At 36.0% G+C, this 21581-nt stretch overlaps 4 protein-coding genes and 1 pseudogene across 5 annotated transcripts; 2 read left to right on the forward strand and 3 right to left on the reverse strand.

The window, feature by feature from the left end:
• Positions 88 to 6151, reverse strand: LOC104789189 (ABC transporter G family member 31). Its single transcript, XM_019245276.1, has 21 exons — positions 5790 to 6151; positions 5574 to 5694; positions 5309 to 5482; positions 4910 to 5072; positions 4744 to 4820; positions 4306 to 4468; positions 4140 to 4216; positions 3920 to 4064; positions 3520 to 3821; positions 3068 to 3349; positions 2666 to 2982; positions 2399 to 2559; positions 2210 to 2313; positions 1960 to 2116; positions 1703 to 1872; positions 1277 to 1609; positions 893 to 1183; positions 704 to 787; positions 475 to 608; positions 341 to 384; positions 88 to 263 (listed from the first exon to the last, which is right to left on the reverse strand). The coding sequence occupies exons 1-21, from the start codon at positions 6149 to 6151 to the stop codon at positions 88 to 90; spliced, it is 3837 nt and encodes a 1278-aa protein (XP_019100821.1).
• LOC104786680 (F-box/LRR-repeat protein At2g29930-like) lies at positions 8498 to 10187 on the forward strand. Its single transcript, XM_010512125.2, has 4 exons — positions 8498 to 9328; positions 9416 to 9520; positions 9607 to 9747; positions 9861 to 10187. The coding sequence occupies exons 1-4, from the start codon at positions 8519 to 8521 to the stop codon at positions 10185 to 10187; spliced, it is 1383 nt and encodes a 460-aa protein (XP_010510427.1). The 5' UTR covers positions 8498 to 8518.
• On the reverse strand, positions 12402 to 13805 carry LOC104786681 (presenilin-like protein At2g29900). The gene has a single exon (XM_010512126.2). The coding sequence runs from the start codon at positions 13708 to 13710 to the stop codon at positions 12490 to 12492; it is 1221 nt and encodes a 406-aa protein (XP_010510428.1). The 5' UTR covers positions 13711 to 13805; the 3' UTR covers positions 12402 to 12489.
• Positions 14013 to 20125, reverse strand: LOC104786682 (villin-1). 2 transcript variants are annotated; one of them, XM_010512130.2, is made up of 22 exons: positions 19929 to 20125; positions 19372 to 19446; positions 19174 to 19273; positions 19001 to 19069; positions 18653 to 18886; positions 18230 to 18407; positions 18007 to 18139; positions 17697 to 17862; positions 17386 to 17536; positions 17199 to 17287; positions 16973 to 17128; positions 16807 to 16875; positions 16508 to 16714; positions 16274 to 16402; positions 15998 to 16145; positions 15863 to 15873; positions 15623 to 15763; positions 15289 to 15414; positions 15083 to 15145; positions 14680 to 14905; positions 14327 to 14493; positions 14013 to 14241 (listed from the first exon to the last, which is right to left on the reverse strand). In XM_010512130.2, the coding sequence occupies exons 2-22, from the start codon at positions 19425 to 19427 to the stop codon at positions 14128 to 14130; spliced, it is 2733 nt and encodes a 910-aa protein (XP_010510432.1). In that variant the 5' UTR covers positions 19428 to 19446; positions 19929 to 20125; the 3' UTR covers positions 14013 to 14127. The 2 variants fall into 2 exon arrangements, with proteins under 2 accessions (XP_010510432.1, XP_010510431.1); XM_010512129.2 differs by having other exon boundaries at positions 15992 to 16145.
• LOC104789190 overlaps positions 21334 to 21581 on the forward strand; it is an 809-nt pseudogene continuing 561 nt past the window's right edge.

The raw sequence follows: 21581 nt of genomic DNA on the forward strand, positions 1-21581 counted from the left end.
GGAATTGGAGCATACATTCCTGCCGCTTTCTCTCTGTAAAAAACCGTTCTTTCGATTGACACGACTGGTTGTACCGATGAAGCGTTACTAACTCCAAGAAATAGACAAGCCGAGTAGAGAGCCCCCATTACAGTGATTAAATCCTGAGAGGAAGTCCTCTTGGAACCAATGTCCCAGAAGACTGTGCCGAGTATAAGCGCAGCAATCGTTGTGAAGACCAATCTCACGAGATTGTACTCTGGACTTCTCCAGTAGACGAGGTTCTGTTTCCAGAGGCAGAGTAGAAATTGAGATGGTTGGTTCTGTGAATATCTTGAAGTAAAGCTTATTGGCTCTGAACCTTCTGGTGGAACACTGAGCTGCTTGATGTTTGTCTCCACTCCTCTGTACAACATAGTGGTTAGATTTTTAAAATTTTGATAGTGGTTTCTAAAAGAGATTCAAAAATGTAGCTATGGGTGTTGTGATAGTTACCTAAACTGGTCAGAATTCTTGTATAAATCTGCAAAGTCCATGTTATATTTCTCTTCCAAAGCAGGCGTAGTTACTTCAAGCATCCAAGTTGCTGGATTGTAACCACTTGATATTGCAGGCACTCCGTTAATCCCCTGTAGAGGTTTAGGGTTTGTCATATTTTTTACTTGCGGCACAAGTATCTGAGTGTAAAGATCAAAAAAGAAGAAGAGAAGGCCAAGACAAGTACCTGAAAGTAATCTACAAGAACTTGTGAGTGTTTACCCAATTTCCCACCATATATAACTTGTCCCCCGCGTTTCATTAGAAGCAGCTGTATTTTTGAGGTTAATCAAAAAGAGCACACACGTTAAGATCATCCATTGATAACAACAATTCATAACAGTCTTGTAATCCAAGAAAATTTATTAGGGCAAACCTCGTCAAAGGCCTCGAAAATGTCAATGCTTGGTTGATGAATGGTGCAAACCACTGTTCTTCCAGTGTCAACAGTGTTCCTTACAGTTCTCATCACAATTGCAGCTGCTCTTGCATCAAGTCCAGATGTTGGTTCATCCATGAAAATAATTGATGGATTTGCTACTAACTCAACCGCAATTGTTAGACGTTTCCTCTGTTCTGTAGAAAGTCCTGTTGTACCAGGTAACCCTACTAAAGCGTATCTCAGAGTATCAAGCTCTACAAGTCTCATTACTTCTTCCACAAATTCCTAAAAAAACATGAAAACATATTTTTAGTGAAATTATCCAAATCTGAACTAAATGGAGTAATAAAACTAATTCATACTGAGTTAGTTATTAACCTTCTTTTTCTCTTTGCTTATCTCTTTAGGAAGACGAAGGCTAGCCGAAAACCATAGTGACTCTTCAACAGTGACTTGAGGAGAATGTATATCGTTCTGCTCAACATACCCGGAGATCCTAGCAAACGTTCGTTGTTCTTTTGGATGACCAGAGATTCTAATATCTCCCTCTATATATCCACCTGTCTTTCGACCAGCAAGAACATCCATCAACGTAGTTTTCCCCGCACCACTTGATCCAACTAAAGCTGTAAGAACACCAGGTGAAAAGACTCCGCTCACATTTGATAACAGCTGTAGTCTTGTCTCTGGGACACCTTGAGAACGCATTTCCTAAAAAAAAATTTAAAAAGAAAAAGTCTTTATGTAACCATAGGCAAGAGCTGATACTACAGAAGTGAATGAAACAGAGAAGTGAATTTAAACCTTTGGCATATCAACATAATAGTTGACATTGTGGAAAGTCATTGTCAATGGTTGGAAGGGAAGGATCATTCCCTTTTTCTCACTTTTTCCTTGATTTGAATCTGACATTAAAGCATATTTGGTTTCTTCATTGGGATCGTCTAAGACAACTGCTCGAGCTTTTCTTAGAGCTGCAAGTGAAAAAAACAAAAGAACTAAGCCTCACAATACTGCTACACATATCTAGAAAAATAATCATTAGCAATAGAGATTCTCACGGTTAAGATAAGCCAAGGCGAGAGTGACTACGTTGTTGAAGAGAACTGCATAACCAATGAGAACCGCAATCCCAACCCAATACCAATTGTCATTTGTGGGAAAGCTACGTATCTTCAAAAGGTTGAATCCAATGGAAGTATCCGATATAGCGGACGGCTGGATGATATTTTAAAAGTGTATATATAATTAAGCATTGTATATTCTAATGTAAGTAATATTATAGCTACAAGAAGAGATTATTGAACACACCGTCATCCACCGTGTGGCTGTGAATTCATTGACCGCAATGGCACGTTGTCCATAGGATAGTGGCGAAACCCAAAAACCCCAAACCCACCAGGGTTTGATATCAGCTGTAGGAAATGATTAGAGTTTTATTATATAGCAACTCGAATCAACAAATAAATCTCTTGTGTGCAAGAAGTAGTGATAGTTAACCTTTTGGAATAACGAATCCACCAAGCAAGAACACTATTAAGATTGCTGCGGATCCGAATGTATTGGCAATGACCATATCCCTTGCTAGAGAAGCCATCATACGAAATAGACCGAGAGCCATTTGATGCACCGAGAAGAGGAGTAACATGTATCGGAAAAACCTAAGAAAACAGATAGAGAAATTTCATAAGGATTACAAAACTAAAATATTGATAAGTAAAAAAGAGTATTATTAGAGAAATGGTAATATCCGCAGAAATGACTAACCTGCCTGGTGAAGGAGCAAGTCCCACACTGTAGTATACCACACAAGTCCAGACAACAGCTTCAAGGATAGAGTAAGGCACACGCAACAGCCAGCTGGCTATAGACCATGACCAAGCAGGATGAAACGAGTTATCCCTTTGCTTGTAGAAAACCGGGAGACGCGATATCATGAGAGGCAGTTCAGAGAAACCATTAAACATCATGTGCACTAGTCCGAAGAAAAGGCAAGATAGGTACTCGTTGCCAAATTGTTCGTTTGTTGGGTGTAATCTTGTTCTCAAAAACACCGTGGCTGTGACAAATCCCACAAATGCAACCTTTAAGGAACACAAAATGTTACAGATCAGAAACATACAAGCATAAAGATACAAGCATAATGAAAATAGGTAGATTGATATTTACCTGGCATGTCCTAAAAGTGTAAAGAAACCTGTGCCGGTTGATCAATAGTATTTCTCGTTCAAAGCAAGCTTTAAGGTTTTCCCATCCTGATATGGCAAATTTTGTTCTGCACAAAGCTGAAGGATCCGCTGATGACTTATCAAATGGTGTGGCCAGCTTGGAATCCGCAGCATGCCCATATTGTGAGTTTCGGAACGCAGCCGCTATGTCTGAGACAGGAATGAACTGATATGGTTTCGAAGGATCTGCCCAGTATTGAGCTTGATCCTTTTTGGAAGTCACCTGCAATGCCAACATTATATTTGATTAGAGAATAAAATTTTTAGGCTACCATGTGAAGTTGTACTACTAAACTATATCTCTGAATCATATCTATGTAATGTTTTAGTAAATAACCAAAACTAAAATGCATGAAATAAACAACAAGATTGTAAAAGAGTTAGGATGTATACCTCTTGGAGAAAATCGGCAACACCTTTACGTGGTGGGAGACGGAATCCTAGAGACTCAAAAAATCCCACCACATCTTGTCGAGGGCCTTGATACACCATGTAACCTTCTGATAGAAGAATTAAGTCATCAAAAAGATCAAATGTTTCTGGTGCAGGCTGAAGAAGTGCCATGAGAACAGTTGCATCCATTAGGTGGACAAAGTTTCTGATGCATTTCACAATCTGAAAAGTTGTTGAGCTATCAAGGCCAGTAGATATTTCATCCATGAACAACGTTTTTCTTGGTCCAACAGTCATCTCTCCTGCATTATATATAGGTCAGGTTCAACAGTTTAGCACATAACAGAGCTGGTGGATAATTAAGTGAGATAGATATAAAGTTAAAGAGAGTGAAAGAGACCTGTTGTTACTCTTTTCCTTTGACCTCCTGAAACACCTCTCATCATATCATTACCAACGATTGTATCAGAACATACATCAAGACCAAGCACTCTAAGCACATAATCTGTGGAAACACTATGCTTTTCACCCTTGACAGAAGCAGCCTATATAACAAAGAGAAAGTGTCAGGCTTTGTTGTGTGGTCATTAAACATGATATAGGAGCTATATGACACTGACCTTCATAAAAGCGTCAATCTCAGAAGAAGGACGTATGCCCCTCTCTTTCTCTAATCGGGTTAGATCCTTCATGTAACCTATAACATCAAAACAGAAAATGTTTAAGAACATTTGACTTGATGAAGAAGTTTTTATAGTGAGTGAGTAGTAACACCAAATGAGAAACCTGCAAATCCTTCATTTGCACCCTGACATCTCGCAGCAAAATCAAGCGTTTCACGAACAGTAAGTTCAGCAATGTGGTTATCTGTTTGACTGATATAAGCTGAAGTCCTTTTAACATGGAACTCATCAAGATTCTCCCCATTGTAGGTAATGTTACCCGTTTTCTATAAAATCAAAAAGTTAAAAAGTTTATATATCATAAATACCGAAAGAAAAAAAAAAGTAAACAGAATCTTTGTATGATCAAATTACAAAACCTTTAACACAAATGCATGTGACTATTAAAAACTGTAACAGATACCAAAAAATAAGATGCATGTGATATATATATATATATATATATATATATATATATATATATATATATGNTAACAAAGAGAAAGTGTCAGGCTTTGTTGTGTGGTCATTAAACATGATATAGGAGCTATATGACACTGACCTTCATAAAAGCGTCAATCTCAGAAGAAGGACGTATGCCCCTCTCTTTCTCTAATCGGGTTAGATCCTTCATGTAACCTATAACATCAAAACAGAAAATGTTTAAGAACATTTGACTTGATGAAGAAGTTTTTATAGTGAGTGAGTAGTAACACCAAATGAGAAACCTGCAAATCCTTCATTTGCACCCTGACATCTCGCAGCAAAATCAAGCGTTTCACGAACAGTAAGTTCAGCAATGTGGTTATCTGTTTGACTGATATAAGCTGAAGTCCTTTTAACATGGAACTCATCAAGATTCTCCCCATTGTAGGTAATGTTACCCGTTTTCTATAAAATCAAAAAGTTAAAAAGTTTATATATCATAAATACCGAAAGAAAAAAAAAAGTAAACAGAATCTTTGTATGATCAAATTACAAAACCTTTAACACAAATGCATGTGACTATTAAAAACTGTAACAGATACCAAAAAATAAGATGCATGTGATATATATATATATATATATATATATATATATATATATATATATATGAACATAGTAAATAACTTCACGGGTTAACCAACCTTTAAACTCTTATCAAGTTTCCCTGCTAGAGCAAGTAGCAACGTCGACTTCCCCGAACCTGGTGGTCCTAGTAATAAAGTCATCCTTCCTGGTTTAATAATCCCACTAATATCTTTCAAAATATTCAGCTTGTGTTTCTTAGGCTTAATAATCATCAAACTGCTTAAGCAACGCTGCAAAACAACAGAGACAGAATCCACAATTAGAAATTTTTTAATTTTTTTTTTAAAAAAGAGAACTGTGTGGAATAGTCAGAAGACAAACCTCAACGAAATCACGAGAGACATTAACCAAAGTAGGCAAAGCTCTAATACCAGCTTGAACATCAGCTTCAATATTCAAATTCTCGAACCGGACTTCGATTTTTGGAACCTCCATACCAGCTCTATAGAAGAAATATTTAAATAAATATAATAATAATAAAAAAAAAAGAATCCTAAAATTAGAAAACAGAGGAATTAATCGAAGAGTCACACACACCGATCAAGCCGTTCTTTAATAGCAGAGAGGAGCTTGTAATTATCTTGATCACTAGTCGCAAGAGCTTGACGAACAAGCATCTCACGATCCGCACGATCTAGTTTCTTCACATCAATCGTCTGAACAACGTTCCCGTCGGCGTAACCAGAAGTCGTCTGACTCTGCGTCTGAGACCGACGTAGGATCGTCGTACCGAGATTACTACCACCATGTCTCTGCGACGGTAACCTCCCGATCGCCGCCCACCGTAGATCCTCTTCATCTTGCTCAACAGTATCAGCGTTCGACGGCCGCGCGAACGATTCTCTACCAGTCTCGACGTCGAATTCGAAATACTCGCTCCCATTCGAAGCCGCCGCCATTGCTGCTCTCCGAACGAAGAAGAGATCGGAATCGAGATTTGTTCTTATCTCTCTCACTCTTTCACGATTTTGAGAATTTTTTTTTTTTTTTTTTTTTGTTACTCTCCGAAAAATCAGAGAAAGAGAACCTTTTTTTTTGGGACTTCTCTGTTAGATAATTTGATTCAGTTATTAAGGGGGAGTCTACATATATAAAGCGTGTGGCATAATCACCGGGCATATTTTTGAAGGTACATGAAATGACGGTGTTGCCCTTGTGGCCGGGTGTATTTTAGAAAGAGTTCGAGTAGCGTTTGAGTTTGTTTTTGTTTTCTTCTAGAAGGTTGTTTGAATAGTGATTACTATTACTATTTTTGATCGAATGTTTCTGTAATTATGGTTGTTGAAAGATAATTAAATTAAGCAGTTAATCTTTTATATTTAGTGCAGTCAACTAAGATTCTTTCTTTCTTTTTTTTTTCATCTAGTGAAATTGCTTCTAGAGGGTATATGTATGTATGTGTTGGGGGGAATTTAATGGTTAGATTAGATTGTTGAATTTTTAATTCGTAACTAATAAAAAAAGAAAAGAAAGTTTAATTAAACAGTGATGCCTTGTAGAACTGAATAATCTTGTTGAAGCAGTAAACTTAAAAACTTATGTGTAACCTGGAATTGCTAAAGATAGTAGTATTCTTCGTGGTGGGTTATATTATTCCATTTTTTCCGGTAATGAATAGGTAGATAAGTAGTTTGTTTTTCATTTTATTGTTAAAAATTGGAAAATTAAGGTTTGTTTGGTTGGGTTTTTTGTGAATTAGTTATTAGAAAATATAACAAAACTCATAAAGTAACGATATTGGAGAATTAACGTAAAAGAATTTTCATTACATCTTCGTTTTAGTAGATGTCCATTGCCGTTACACAAACCCTTAATTCCTTTTATTGTTGCAATACAACTCATATTATAGATGGACACGAAATCGTTTTTTTTCTTTCTTTTTTCTAGGCCGAGATAGACACGAAATTGAAGAGAATCACATTTTATTCGTTAATGTTCTTATCGGTTACAATTAGAGATTTAGTTCGGTGGGAAGAATATCAAAATTTTCTTTATAAATCTGTGCTGACACACGTCAAAGTTGGGCTACAATTTTCAACTAGACGAGTCAAATAAGACGAGAATAGAGAGCAAATGAACTAAATAGCTCGTCTAACTTAAACTATCGACGAGTTTGCCGTCAATTGTTTGTCGTTTTCTTTAACTGTTTTCTTCCCTTTTTCAGGTATCTTATAGAATACTGTGTCGGTTCGTCCATAAAAAAACCGTAATGCCCTGTTCATCCCCACCAGTAATTTTGTATCATTATTGTTTGAATATGGTTTTGAGTGAGAATACATCCCCACCAGTAATTTTGTATCATTATTGTTTACAGCTAAGTTCGACTCTATCTTTTGGAATAATCTTGTAATTATAATATTATATATTGTCTCAAAATATATGTATTGTGTAGAGACATTCACGTATTGGTAATTCGTATCCATACACAATTCTACACAGATTGTAAAGTTATTCTAACGACGTGAATGTACAAAATTTTACTCGAATTTGTACATAAGTTTTAATTTTATTATCCAATAGCAAATTCCAAAATGATTTTGATGATATATCATCACTAATGGTTGCCACTTGGTTCACTATGGTACGTAATTTCCTAATTTAAGTTTTGGTCTAAAAACACTAGTTTTTGGTGGGCTTTAATTTGTATTATTTCGCCTCATGCACACTTATTATATATAAAACCCATTATGAAAAAAGCAATATTTTTTAGTTTTTACTTTCTACAAAAAGAAAATGTATAATCCCTTTTTCTCCTTCCGCTACGTTGGGGTTTTAAAACAAATCAATCAGTGCTCTTTATTATCAAAGAGAACTTACGAAAACCCCAAGGGGCAGCTGAGGACGACGATGGATATTCGACGAAAACAGTTGGCCATACAGAGTCGACGTGGAATTTTGATCTTTTTTAGGGCTTTGCCTTGTAGAAAAAGGAATCTGATTACGTATAAATAGCTGCGTTCTCTCGCTCTTCGTCTCTCTCAAAACTTCATCTTCGATCCTCCTGTTAGCCTCCTCGTGCTTTCGGATTCCTCGTTTGGTTTCCTTTTCCAATCGTAAGTTTTTACTTCTACTATATATCTCTGACCGTAATCTACATATCGTCTTAAGTTAAGCTTGCATGTTTGACCTAGATTTTTGGTGGAATCTTATTTGATATTTTCCTTCAATTCTGTTGATTTTTTTTTTGTCTAGGGTTATTGTAACCCTAACCCTAAATCGATTTTTTTTTTTGTTATTGATAGGTTCTTTATAACCATAATCTATATATGTCTGCTAAAAGAGTAGATATGGGTTCTAGAGATTTGATTAGCTGTTTACCCGATGAGATTCTTGGCAAAATCTTGTCATTGCTTTGGACAAATCGTGCTGCTTGCACAGCGGTTCTGTCAAAGAGGTGGAGGAACCTGCTTGCGCTTGTAGACAACCTTGATTTGAATGACGCAAGTGGTAACTATCGATACTTCTGTGATTTTGTGGACAGAACACTTGCACTCTTAAGCAATTCCCCCACCGTCAAGAGATTCTCTCTCAACTGTAACTTTCAGCATGAAGATGCTCGGGTGGACAATTGGATTCGCACTGTCCTGGAGCGCGGCTTCTTGGAACTTCACTTGAAGACCGTTGATCATCGTATAGACACTGAGTTCTTCACGAGCAACACATTGGTTAAGCTCACAATATGTGATGGGTTTTCTCTTGACGGTCGTCTCCCTCCTGGAGGCGTGTTTTTCCCTGCGCTCAAAACACTTTCTCTAGTTCAAGTGGAGTTTTCAGATGACTATACGGACTTCACGTATGAGGATTTCATCTCCGGTTGCCCTGTGCTTGAGGAATTATCCCTACACAATGAAGGCGATTACGATCCCCCGGATTGGAGTGGGGTCGTGTCTAGTGCTCCTTCCCTCAAACGACTGACCATCTTTCACAGTTTCCCCGATTACCGTGAGGTTGCTTACGAGAGTTGTTTGTTTGAGACACCCAGCCTTGTGTTCCTTGACTATTCTAGTTTTGTCGCGGAGAAATATGAGGTTGATTTGTGTTCCCTTGAAGAAGCTAGACTCAACATTCGATCATGGGTAAAGGAGGACGAGAGAAACGAGAGCGAACAAGATGATGAGAGCGACGAGGATGATGAGAGCGACGAGGACGATGAGAGCGACGAGGATGATGAGAGCGACCAGGATGATGATATTTTTGGTGATGTTACAGATCTGCTTTCAGGGATAAGCAATGTTAAAACGCTTCACTTATCTTATGACACTCTTGAGGTCAGTCAGTTTTCTTCCTATTTCTATTCATTGTTTCAATTTTGAAGTGAAAACTGAAAAGTCTCATTTTTGTATTTATAATCCAGGTGTTTCACTTGTGCTGTGATACAATGCCGATGTTTTACAACCTCCATACTCTATCTTTTGAGAGTCACAAAGATATAGGCTGGCAAGTGGTGCCACTCCTCCTCAACAACTCTCCAAACCTAGAAACTTTAGCCATCGAGGTATCATCAATTTCGTTCGATCAACGCAACATATAATTCTCTTTCTTTGCGAGAATATTTTTATTGTACATGAATTTGCTTATTCTTTTCTTTGCTTTAATATACCTTTTCAGGGTCTTGTGCACCAAGTTACAAATATGTGCGGGGACGCCTGCCCTTGCAATATCCCTAAGAGGAGGAAGAAGATGGAAGAGGGAGGATGCTGTTTATCGACATGTCAAGTGAAAATACTACATATTTCAGGGTATCGAGGAACTCTTAGAGAGCTGAAACAGATGAGGTATTTCTTGGCAAATTTGAAATGTCTTGAAACTGTCAAAGTTGGTGTTAAAGTGAATCGCCGACAAGACAGCTATGGTAATAACAAGTACCAGAGGATCACTAATGCTGTTATGAAGCTTCCTAGAGTTTCATCAAACTGTCAGATCCATTTCTTCTGATTTTCTCTTAGAAATTGATCATTAGCATGCCAAAAAAAATACTTCAGAAGATAAACGTTTTTTATGCTAGGATATATAATTAATCAGTAATTCGTTATATATTTAGGAAAAGAATAAAGAGAAAGTGGTCACTGATGAGAGACATGATTCTGAATTTAAGATTAATCTTTGTTTTTTTTTTTTAATATTTAACTTTAAAGTCTTTGTCATTATGAAAATAAAAGAAAATTATCTGCCTAATTCTGAAGAGCACTGCCATCTTAATTGATGCATCCTTCTACTTTGTTTATCTAAATTAGTATTTTTGCAGTATTTTTTCACAAATAAATCATCATTTTGAAAACAATTACCATTGAATGCTAATGCATTTAATATTAGTCACCAAAATTTCAAAATCAGCTATAGGTAAGATTTTACTATAAGATAAAGATTTTTTTAAAATATGGGTCCCACATTCGGGTGTTTTTTTAAATATTTGAATTACATCATATGCAGAAAAAATCAAAATTTTTATTAATTAAATTTATTACATAATAATTTAAATATAAATTCAAATGAAAATGAAAGAATCATATACTTATAAATATTTGAATTAGGTAGAAAAATTTCCTTATCTTCAACTTACTAGTATATATCATGATCAAAGATTCAAAATACTATCAATATATAGTTTGTACTTTTGATACAGAAGCAACAACTATATGTCAAAGAGAATGAAGTGAGTTTATCAATAGTTTGTACTTTTGATACAGAAGCAACAACTCAGATAAATAACTAAACCTTACCCCCTAAAAACTACACCATAAATCCAAATTTGTCAACCCAAACCTAAAAAAAATTCTATCCAATGAAAAATATTTTTTTTTGTGTTTATGTTTTTGAAAAATAAAATTTTTGTTGTATCTTTAGAAAAAAACTGAAGTGGTATTTTTGGAAAAATACTGAAATTGTGGTATTGTGGGGAATTTCTATAATATTTACTTTGTAAAAAGTTTTAAAATAACATTAATATTTAAGGTTTATAAGAAGTTTAAAACAAATCTGTAATATTAAAGGTTTATAAAAATTTAAAATAATAATAATATTTAAACTCTATAAAAGATAAAAATATTACTAATATTTCAAGGTTTATAAAACAAAAAATATCAAGAGAAATTGTTATAAATACCCTTTTGTAGATACCCCTATAAAAATACTTTTTTGTCATTTTCATTTTCTCTCTCCTTTACACAATTACAATGTGTTAACTTATAGTTTAACACAATTACAATGAGTTAAATTAACTTATAGCATATTTTTTAGGTTTGGGATCTTTATTTTACATTTAGGATATAGTTTTGGGAGGGGATAGAGTTTAATATTTGGAGTTTATGGTTTAGAGCTTAGTTATTTTGTATATTATTGAAAATATATAACAAGAGAGGATATTTTTGAAAAAAAAATATAGTAAAAAAGGTCTTTTTGCAAACGCCCTCAATAAACCTCTACACTGTTTTTACTTTTTACTAAGAGATCTCTATATTTGAAATATTCCTTTTAGAATAATATACAGAGACAAACATTGAAGATGTTCTTAGCATGCAGATTTTGTATTTTTTGCTTGTTGTATTTTGGATTAAAAATAATATAAAAATTGAGGAAAAAATTGTGTTGCAAAGTCTTCTTCTTTTTATTGTTTCAATTTGAAGTGCATTCTAGCTTGCAAAGACTTATTTTGCGTTGGTCACTTGGTTGTGACAATAAATTTAGGTGTCTACTGTTGCTGTAAATCAATGGCGGTGTTTCACAATCTTTGTCACTTTGTTTTTTGAGAGTGACAAAAAGAGAGGCTGGCCAGTGTTGCCTCTTCTCTTCAACAACTCTCCAAACCTAGAAACCTAAGTCATCAACGGTATCAACACAATTCTATCTAGTTGCTACGTTATTATTGTACATGCATTTGTTTCTGCCGTATCCTTTAAACATAATCGTACATGATTATTCCTTTTGATATCAGGGTCTGATGCACCAAGTTACACGCAGTAGTAGTAGTAGAAGAAGAACACTATTTATGGTTAAACATTTCACACATGTCCGTCCCAATGAACACTCTGTCCAATGATCCAAAACCTCTTCTTCTTCCACAAACTCTTCCTTAGTCCTCGGGGTTGCAACAGTCGCAGAAAAAACTTGGTTACTCATGTCGAGGAGGAGCACACTACCATAGGTTCATAGTTCAATGATAAATCAATCAAAACCAACACTATTATTTTGACGAAACAAATGAAGCTGTACTTACAAGTTTACATCAAAAGCACCCTTTTTAAAACATGACAAGGTTTGAAGAACATTGCACAACAAAAACTTCAAGTAATAACCGCGCCAAAAAGTAAAACACAACTCCTAACATGATCGATACAGGAAGAGCTGGTAAAGCCTTCTGATACACAGACAATAGCATCAACGTGATCCCCAAACCGGCTATGATCGCCAAGTAACAAGCGTAAACCGTCATCAGATCATACATCGCAGCTCTTCCAACCAAAACACTATAGAAGATGAAATCCCCAAGTCCTAACTTGATAGCACCTGATGATCCCAACCCAATCCCTTCAAGAAACGTCTCTGAATTCTCAGCCTGATCAGGTCTTCGATCAATCAAAGGCACATATATCTCTGCTCTTTCACTCGAACCTACATGTTCTTCATCTACTTCTGCTGATCTAACCACCCTTACTACTTCATTTCGATTAGTCCTGTTCTCAACGTCATCGTTATCATTCTGGCCTGATCTCCGCTCTCTCCAAACTCTCCTCTGAACCAAACGTGAATCATTTCGAATCACAGGGCGTGCTTCGTAAACCAAAGCCGGGATATCTTCGTCTCTAGATATAGCCATTTCCACAAGAAGACGTAACGGACCAACAGGTAAAAGCACAGCAGCAATGTCATAAAGTGCCAAAGCTACTAGAAGAACCCAAGTAGTCCACTCAGGCAATAACGTGAAGAAGTAAGCAACCAAAACACCAATCCAAACCAAGTAGCCTTGAGTGACCAAAATCGAAAACTTGGACATGAACACAGCGAAGACACCAACGACGGAGAAATTGAATAAAAGTATCAGAAACGTGATGCAATCAATCGGGAATCTAAAACGATCGATCAACAAAACTAAGATTTCTCCACCTAAGTTCGCTAAAACGATGAAAGCTGAGAAACCCATGTAAAATTTCAAGAATTTAACACATCTGAGGTAAAAGAGAAGGACGAGAACGAACGTTGCAACGGTGATTGCAGCGACGAAGACGAGTGAATTCAGAAAGGCACCTACGAATTTGTCCCATGAGGAATCTGAATCGCTCTCGGAGTAAGCTGCGGTAGCGATGGAGGAGAAAGATGCGGAGGAGGAAGAAGAAGGGTCGGAGTTTAGGATACAGACTAGAAGAACAACGGTGAACATACAAATCGAGACAGGTGTGAGGATTGCGATGAGTTCTTCGCCTAATGAATCTATAATGCTTCTGGGTCTTTGGTTTCGATCCATTGGGTACCCAAAGGTTTCAGCTTTTGGCAAGTCAAATTGACGAATTCGATGAGGATTATGAAGGCTCAGACGAAGAAGAAGCTAAAGGGCGAACCTTTTTCAGTTTTTTCTTTTTTTTTTTTTTGTCTGAGCTTCTTCAGGCCACTCCACAATACGACGTCGTTTGGTTGCAGTATGACTTTTAAGTTTTAACTGTGAAGTCCATGAGGAATTAGAATTTACAAAGTTCATAGCCATTGTTATTATCTTTTAAAAGTTTTACTCAATATTATTTAGGTGTCTCTTTGTTTGGTATTGTGATGTTGTATCAAATCAGAGGTCATTGAAAATAAACCAAAACATTACAGTTTACATTTTTAGTAAAAACCCAAAAAGACAACGTTGCTCCAAAGATCTTACTTCTATGGTGAGGGCTTGTTAGAAAAGATGAAGAGATATTTTGAGTTTATTCTGTTTCCATTTTGGAAGTGCATAGAAGTCAGATTTCGCCATTCCGAATCTCTCTTCGAACTCTTTCTCTGTTAAGTACGCCTGAGAGATACAATTGCATTGAAGTGTTCATGTGTTTGTAAATAATAGTAGAACTAAACTTTCTATATGGAATTGCAGGGTTTACCTCTCTTCTTGTTGCATCTATATCTTTCACTGGCGCCTGAGAATCGACTCTAAGCTGTTCATATGAATATGCAAGTGACTCTAGACTACTGAGATCGAGATTGATTCCATTGAGTGGATTCTCTTTAGAAATGTCTGAGTTGGAGCTTGACTCTTGTCTCGTCAATCCTGCATCAGAAATTGCTTTGATATTAGATTCTAGAGACAAACTTAAGTGCAATCATCAGAAATTGTTTCTGCACTGCCTTCATCAATTGAGTGATCTCGAAGCTGTGTGATACTCTTCTGATACTTACGAGTTACGAGTCATATAACTAAGAACTTCAATGAAGAGGTTGACATATGAAACCTTACCATCACTAGAAGGATCCACTGAAAGAGATTCTGAGAAAAGCTTTTTAACAACTGGAGTTGAGTTACTGCTGCTTGTCCTGTCTTCTGAAGAGCTCAAGCTCGAAAGCTTTTCGCTGGAGCAAGGTGATACTCCTCGCTCTGATCCGTTTGAACTCACAGGTCGACTTGGTAAATCACGTGATGCATTATCCTTCGAGCGTGATCTCCACGGGCTTCCACTAGATCTCTGAAGGCACAAATGTTGTAGCTACTTCAAAACACATTTTCTTTCTTATATTTTGCTTGTTTACGATCATAACAATAAAAACGTCGGACTACTCTTGCATTCCAAGAAGTCCATTGGCTTTGTAGGTCATTACTGTAACATATCTCAAGTAAACAAGTTCTTTTGACTGTGACTTACCTTAGTGATTGTCTTCTTTCCTTTCAGACTAGCAAGCTTCCTTTCAAATGAATTACCTTGCATCTGCAATGTTTCCATGCATATTATTAGTGGAAGTACACAAAAACCCAAATTTTGAAACTCAGTAGAATGCTATCAAAACATTTTGGAATATCCTAACGCTCTGTTTGAGGTGACCTCAATCAAGATGGGAAGAGATATCTTACGTTCGCCTTTTCAGGAACCCACTCAAAGAAACGGGTGAAAAATGGTGGCTCATGGCCTTCTGTGATAACATATACAGGAGTCCTCACGGTTAAACCTTCTTCCATAATATCCATCTCTAGGAATTTCTGCAATCTCACAAGTAGGATGGACTAAAAAATATTAAAAAGGAAGCCATATTTCATAATACCGAGTATGGAAATAATCAAAGCATGTGATGTTTGATCCCATTTCTACCAAGTATCAGCCTAACTCTGCTTAATAATGTCTATGCTGCAGTTCCACCAAAAAACAGCAAATATAGCACTTGGAAGGCCAAATAAAGAGCAAAATTACCAAACCAAGAGTAAGAGCTTCTTGCTTCGACTTTATGTTTGAGTTTAATCCAATCCAAACATATACTTCACTTTGGCAGTCCAACAGTAATACATCTTCAGTAGTTAAATCGTCTTGCACAAAATTATATATTTCTTTCACCTGAAAATCTCACGCACAGAGTGGGTATAAGATAAGAGTATTCCCAGCTGATCTCTAATAAACTTAAAAAGATAGCATCAATACACATATGAATTGTACCTTGAGTACATCTGAACAGAAGAGAGCCAAAGTCAAGGACCAGTTGTACGTTAGGCATAATTTATAGCTGAACCATGGCAGAACTAACAATAATGTAAGATGATAGAAAGAAAATTGAAAGATGTTTACCATTACCTGAACTGCATGAACATGTAAATAAATGTGGTTCTTCTATTTGTTTTCTCATTTCCTTTTCTTTGGGGTACTCTGACTTCCCGCCAAGCAAATCCCAAAATGTATCTGGTTCATTTCCTTCCCTGATGTATACGGGTTGACAAGATGTCTGCAGATGGAAACGAAGAAATAGACTTGTCGGCTTGTTGCTAGTAATACTGAGCATAACCCTAATAAACCAGAATAAATGTATGGCATGGACTTAGTATACAGCAACTGAGAGCTAAAGTTACTTACATCAAGGAAATATAGCATTCTGTCAAGAACATCATGATCAGATTCTGATGAAAGTTTTCCAATCCAAGTGAAGGCAGAAGTTCCATATTGTAAAATGTAGGAGTAGGATGAGTTCAAGGAGGTTGCTACCTGCGTGGGGGCAACTTTCATTTGATTAATAATAAGTGAATGGCCAAAGAAATTACGAAATGTACCTTAACAAATCAGAAATGCAGAAAGTACTAAAGAACCCACTCGATCAACTTGGATTGCTTGCATGTTCCTTGGGCTTGTTCCTTGAACACGGAAAAGAGAAGCCTTGTTCTCATTATTTTCTTCCACTTTGTCTGCCTTCTCTGCTAGAAACGTTTTGTACCGTCTACTCAAACCGCCCTTAAAAACAACCAGCGACTGGAACATTGGGAAAAAACGAGAAGGTTCGCTTCCCTGATGTATATGACACTGGATGAAGAATGTTGAATGAAACAGGTCAGTAGGTTTACAGTGTTGAGCCAAAAGGAAAAGGAAAGCAAACAAATGAGCTAGGAACTAACCAGTACAGATTCACCCTTTATTGAACCAACAATGGCACTAGCATTGGTTATGGCATCAGCTCTATCTTCCTGCAATGAAGTTAAAGAAACATAATGAAGTTTCATAGTGGAACAACTCACAAATGATTGACAAAAAAAAAAAAAACAAAGACTACAGCCTGCGTACCTGTATGCTTTCACAACCTATCCATACATATAATAGATGTTCTGTTCTTTCATTATAATCATATTTATAGTGCACAATATAGCAATCGCCGTTGAATAGCTTTGTCTGGTCCGGAATGGAGAGAAGCGATACCTCATCACCATCTACACGCCAAACCTGAAATTAGTTAAAGAATCCCATTAATCAAGCATATGGTCAGATATGTGACAGTTTTGGTATGAAGTACCTTCAGAGTGCCCCTGCAGTTCGCATAGGGAGGTTCATCTTCTTCATCAGGAAGCTCATCAACATCATATCCCTTCTGTTTGAACATCGCTACATAAAAGTGTTTGTGATTTTAGTATCTGATGTCAGTAGTTTTCTTAAGCAACTTTTGTATCATTTTCTAAGAACCAGAGCAATATGAAACAGACCTGCCACTTTTTCTCGCCCCTCATTGTAAAGGCTAGACTCCACAATTTGAGGCCACGTATTGAAAAATGACCTGAATTTAGCATTTTCTAGTCCTTCCGTTAAAAGTACTAAACTTGTGCTAGTTGAGCGTCCCTCCTTTCTTAGAAATTCCTAGAGCACAGCAAAATTAAATCATATTTTAAGAATGGACTTTCAGATGCTCTGGCAGAAACTAAGAGAAACACAGGTGAAGCGACAGATTAAGACTCCAGAGTCATATACAAATGTGCTTCCATATCAATCATGTTATATTACCAATAGTAGTACTTACTTCTGAGGATGAGATGGATGTCTTCCTTTCTGTAAGTGATGTGTTTCGTCCCATCCAAACGAATACTTCACTGTAACAGTCCAGCATGTAGCATTTGTTCTTTTCAAGCATATCTTTGTCCAGAGAACCTGTTCCAGTTGGATGTAGATTTCCCCGGGTATCTATCCTGTTCATGAAAGATTTCTTAGTTGATTAATAATGGTCTGTCTTTGCCAGCACTCAGCAGCTCCTCAAAGCACAGAAATTTTTGCTATTACAGCAATATGTTAAAAAGAACAAAACTGTTGCGAGTGTATAAACCACATCTCACCAGAACAATTCTGCACATGTAGTCTGAGTCTGTTCTTGGGTGGTAGAAGATGAAAGCTTGGGAATGGGCGCATAACCACCAAAGAAAGACCAGAATTCACCAGCATCTGAATCACCTGAAAATTTTCCATCCTCTACAAAAAAAAAACAGAGAAGTTATTAGTTATTGCTTTTATTTCAGTCCTTTCGATCAAAGAAGGAGCTGAAATTGAGAAAAATCTTACCAATAGTGGCCACCTCACATCTTCCGTCATGCTTGTTATCCTTTATATATTGCACAACCTCAAGGGATTTAGCTTTTTCCTGAGTGCTTGAGTTGCAACCAGCAAAGAGAAAAACTTTTGATGCAGTATCGAGAATGAACACATCATCATGGTTCAGTGATGACCGAAGAAAAGGCACCTTATGTAGTAGATTCAAATCAAGGGAAAACAATCAAAGTCAGATTAAATGAATATACACTAGACTCGAACAAAAGAAACTTAAAAGGGAATCCATCAAATGTTTTCGCTATATTTCCCACCCTGCAACTCTATCCAGGCATAAACAGGTTAAGGCTCATACAGCATAACAAGTCCACACAAATTAATAAATAAGATACGTCATAAACTATGCACCGGACAGGACTCTCTTCAAAGACATATTACCTCTTTAACACGAACAACATGATCTCCCTTGCAGCTTAGCAAGGTGACTTGGTACGTCTCGCCAACCAACCCAGTTTTTGGAGAATACTTGCCTTCAACAGGTATAATACAAGGTTTGAAGTAAGAGAGAAACTTCTCTGTCTCTTGACCTTGAACTTCACGGTATTGCACTGTACAACATCCAAGTGCTGCATCTAACTCTAGTGCTTTGTCAGATGCCAAAACTGAGTCCACCTTCAGATAATAAAAGGGAAAACACCAATTTTAGTTGTCATATACAATGTAGACCATTAAAATCAAGAAAAATGTGAGGATGGCTATTTCAGAGATAAGCAAAACAAAAAAAACCTCATTTGCATCATTTCCTAGCCAATAGTGAATTTCATACTGGGGAGATCCGACCTTAGGCAAAACCGTCTACACACACAACATGATAGAAAGTTAGAAACAGCTTACCCTAAAAGAACTGGTTCAAAATTATATACTTGTCACACGAATGTGAAAGAAACAGCTTTACTTACTCTGAGAACAAGGTATGCATTTCCAGAGTGGAATTTTCCAAAAGAAGACTTTGGGATAGAAACGAGCTGGTTATTATAAACGCACCAAATCTCCAAGCCACTAAAACCCCCCCCAAACAAACAAGGTTTAAACATAAAGAGAAACAAAAATAAAAATGTCTATGATGGATCTAATCTAATAAATAAAGCCATACATACCTTTTAGTTCCAACACCTTGGAATGATGAATCAATGTCTTTGCTTAGCCTAAACATTTTTGTTTTTTCATCGTCTCTGTAAAAAAAAAAAAACAAAATCCAACAAAAACAACAACAGTAACGCTTTAGTTTTAATCAAAATCAAAAAGAGGAGAGAGAGAGAGAGAGAGAGAGTAGGAAACATTCAAATCCACCAACAAACAATGTTGTTCCCAGATTTAAATTTCGCATTTACGCTTTTTTTTTTTTTTTTTTAATATAATTTGTGTAGTCTTCTCAGATTTAAAATAATTAATCATCCAGAGAGAAAACAACAACTTTTCCGCAACAACAATTCAAAAATTAGTCGGAAGATCCATACAGCTTTCGAGACTGTACAGTACTAACAAAAATCATAACCCAGAATAATAATAAGAACGCTATAACAAAAGCAAACCGCCTAAAATCTCCGAAAAAACAATTCGAAGATGGAATTTGAAACGCAACAAACAAAGAAACACACACAGGAAAAAAAGGAAGAACCACAACAATTACTCGGAATCAACTGAGAATACTTACAGAGATCAAAACATCGATTCGATCCGATCGTCCTGATTCTGTAGCGAAGAAGAAGAACAAAAAAAAAACTGAAGAGTGAGAGAGAGAAAGAGAGAGGAAGGAGTTTCGCAGAAAAAAAAAAATCAATAAAGGACGACGAGAGACGGAGAGAGTGGCCAAAACCCAAAAACGGATGAAGAAATAATTTTTTTTTTTCTTTTTTTCTTTTTGCTTTTGATCTGCAAACAGTAGCATACATATATGGGTCCAATTTCAAAGAAACAAAAAAAAAAAAGGCGCCTTTTTTTTGTCAGACTTCTCCTTTTTTTTCTTTTTTCTTTGTGTGAATGATTTTATCATTATTATCTATATGAGAAATCCTTTTACATAGATTTATATCTTAATATTAATTTGATACATAAGTACAAAATTTATATCCATAATTGCATTGGAAAGAAATTTATATAAATTGAAAAAACAATCAACCAAAATTAATGTACTTACTAAAAACATTATGTATTATATTATACTGTGTGTATCAAAAAATTTTTGGTTATTCCCCACACGGCAAAAACGATATTGACTTTGTGTGACTATCTTTAGGACGTTGGCAATAATAACAAGTTAACTAGCTAGCATTTTTTTTTTTTTTTTTTTTTAAAANACAGCTAGCATTTTTTATTTAAACAACTTATTAATTAGTATCTTATCTGCATAAGTTAATATTCTAGAAAAGATATTCCCATACTATAGTTTCGATGTTGCTATTTTGCTTAGTTGAGAGTATCTTTTGTTTAACGAACCGACTACTATATATCGACATTGTAATGCAATAGAGTAAAGAGTTCTATTGAGAAAACTGGAATTATTAATCTGCCATCATCCTTAGAATCGAATATTCAAATTAGGAAAATGTTCTCTCAGAATCAATCATTAATTATTCAAAGCAATTCCAATTGGTGAATATGTCATTTGCCATTTGAAAGATGAAGCATGGTTTCTAATTTAAGTAAAATCAACAAAAAAAAAAAAACAAAATGTGAGAAACAGTACTTGAGTGACGTTTGGCTTAATTTTTTTTTTTTTCTGTTTTTCCATTGCTGAATTTATTTCTAAATAAAAATACCAAAAAATTAGATACCAGTCTTACAAGAAAAAATTTGAAGAAAAAAAAAAAACACCTTTCCTAATATAGTTGAAAACAAAAATAAGAAATTTTATATCAACAATTGGAAGTGCTTTGATTAATTAAGAAGAAGAAAAATGATTTAATAACAAATTATCTTTTTTTGGAATTAAAAAAAAAAACTAAACGTCATTAATATAAATACTATACACAACAACAACATTATTGTAGAAAGAAAAAAATTGAATTAGTCTCATCACTTTCAGTTAATTCGTTGCTGCTAACGTCACACACACAGCGATGGTTGTAATCTCTGAACTTCCCGGCGGCTCCAATGGCGGTGATCCAAACAAGAATCCTCAAGAAGAAGAAGTGAATCAAAACGAGAATCCTCAAGAAGTAGAAGTGAATCTTGCTCCTGTTCCTCAACAACTTCCTAAAGGTATCATGGAGATCATCATCGCACGCGTGCCGAGATGTTATCACCTGAAGCTATCTCACGTATGCAGAGCCTTTCGTCGACTAATCGCTTCGCAACAGCTCTTCCT

This window comes from Camelina sativa, chromosome 5 (assembly GCF_000633955.1).
Source record: "Camelina sativa cultivar DH55 chromosome 5, Cs, whole genome shotgun sequence".
Taxonomy (NCBI): Eukaryota; Viridiplantae; Streptophyta; class Magnoliopsida; order Brassicales; family Brassicaceae; genus Camelina; species Camelina sativa.

What these genes read in the sequence shown, in the direction of transcription:
- LOC104789189 (XM_019245276.1), bottom strand. Translation starts at nt 6,151, where the DNA reads ATGGCGGCGGCTTCGAATGGGAGCGAGTATTTCGAATTCGACGTCGAG. An exon ending in ATTAAAGAACGGCTTGATCG is followed by an intron (nt 5,695 to 5,789) that starts GTGTGTGTGACT and finishes TTTCTTCTATAG; the next exon opens with AGCTGGTATGGAGGTTCCAA. An exon ending in AGATTGACGCTTTTATGAAG is followed by an intron (nt 4,065 to 4,139) that starts GTCAGTGTCATA and finishes TTTGTTATATAG; the next exon opens with GCTGCTTCTGTCAAGGGTGA.
- LOC104786680 (XM_010512125.2), top strand. Translation starts at nt 8,519, where the DNA reads ATGTCTGCTAAAAGAGTAGATATGGGTTCTAGAGATTTGATTAGCTGT. An exon ending in GACTCAACATTCGATCATGG is followed by an intron (nt 9,329 to 9,415) that starts GTAAAGGAGGAC and finishes GAGAGCGACGAG; the next exon opens with GATGATGAGAGCGACCAGGA. An exon ending in TAGAAACTTTAGCCATCGAG is followed by an intron (nt 9,748 to 9,860) that starts GTATCATCAATT and finishes ATACCTTTTCAG; the next exon opens with GGTCTTGTGCACCAAGTTAC.
- LOC104786681 (XM_010512126.2), bottom strand. Translation starts at nt 13,710, where the DNA reads ATGGATCGAAACCAAAGACCCAGAAGCATTATAGATTCATTAGGCGAA.
- LOC104786682 (XM_010512129.2), bottom strand. Translation starts at nt 19,427, where the DNA reads ATGTTTAGGCTAAGCAAAGACATTGATTCATCATTCCAAGGTGTTGGA. An exon ending in ACATGTGCAGAATTGTTCTG is followed by an intron (nt 17,863 to 18,006) that starts GTGAGATGTGGT and finishes TTTCATGAACAG; the next exon opens with GATAGATACCCGGGGAAATC. An exon ending in TAGGTTGTGAAAGCATACAG is followed by an intron (nt 16,876 to 16,972) that starts GTACGCAGGCTG and finishes ACTTCATTGCAG; the next exon opens with GAAGATAGAGCTGATGCCAT.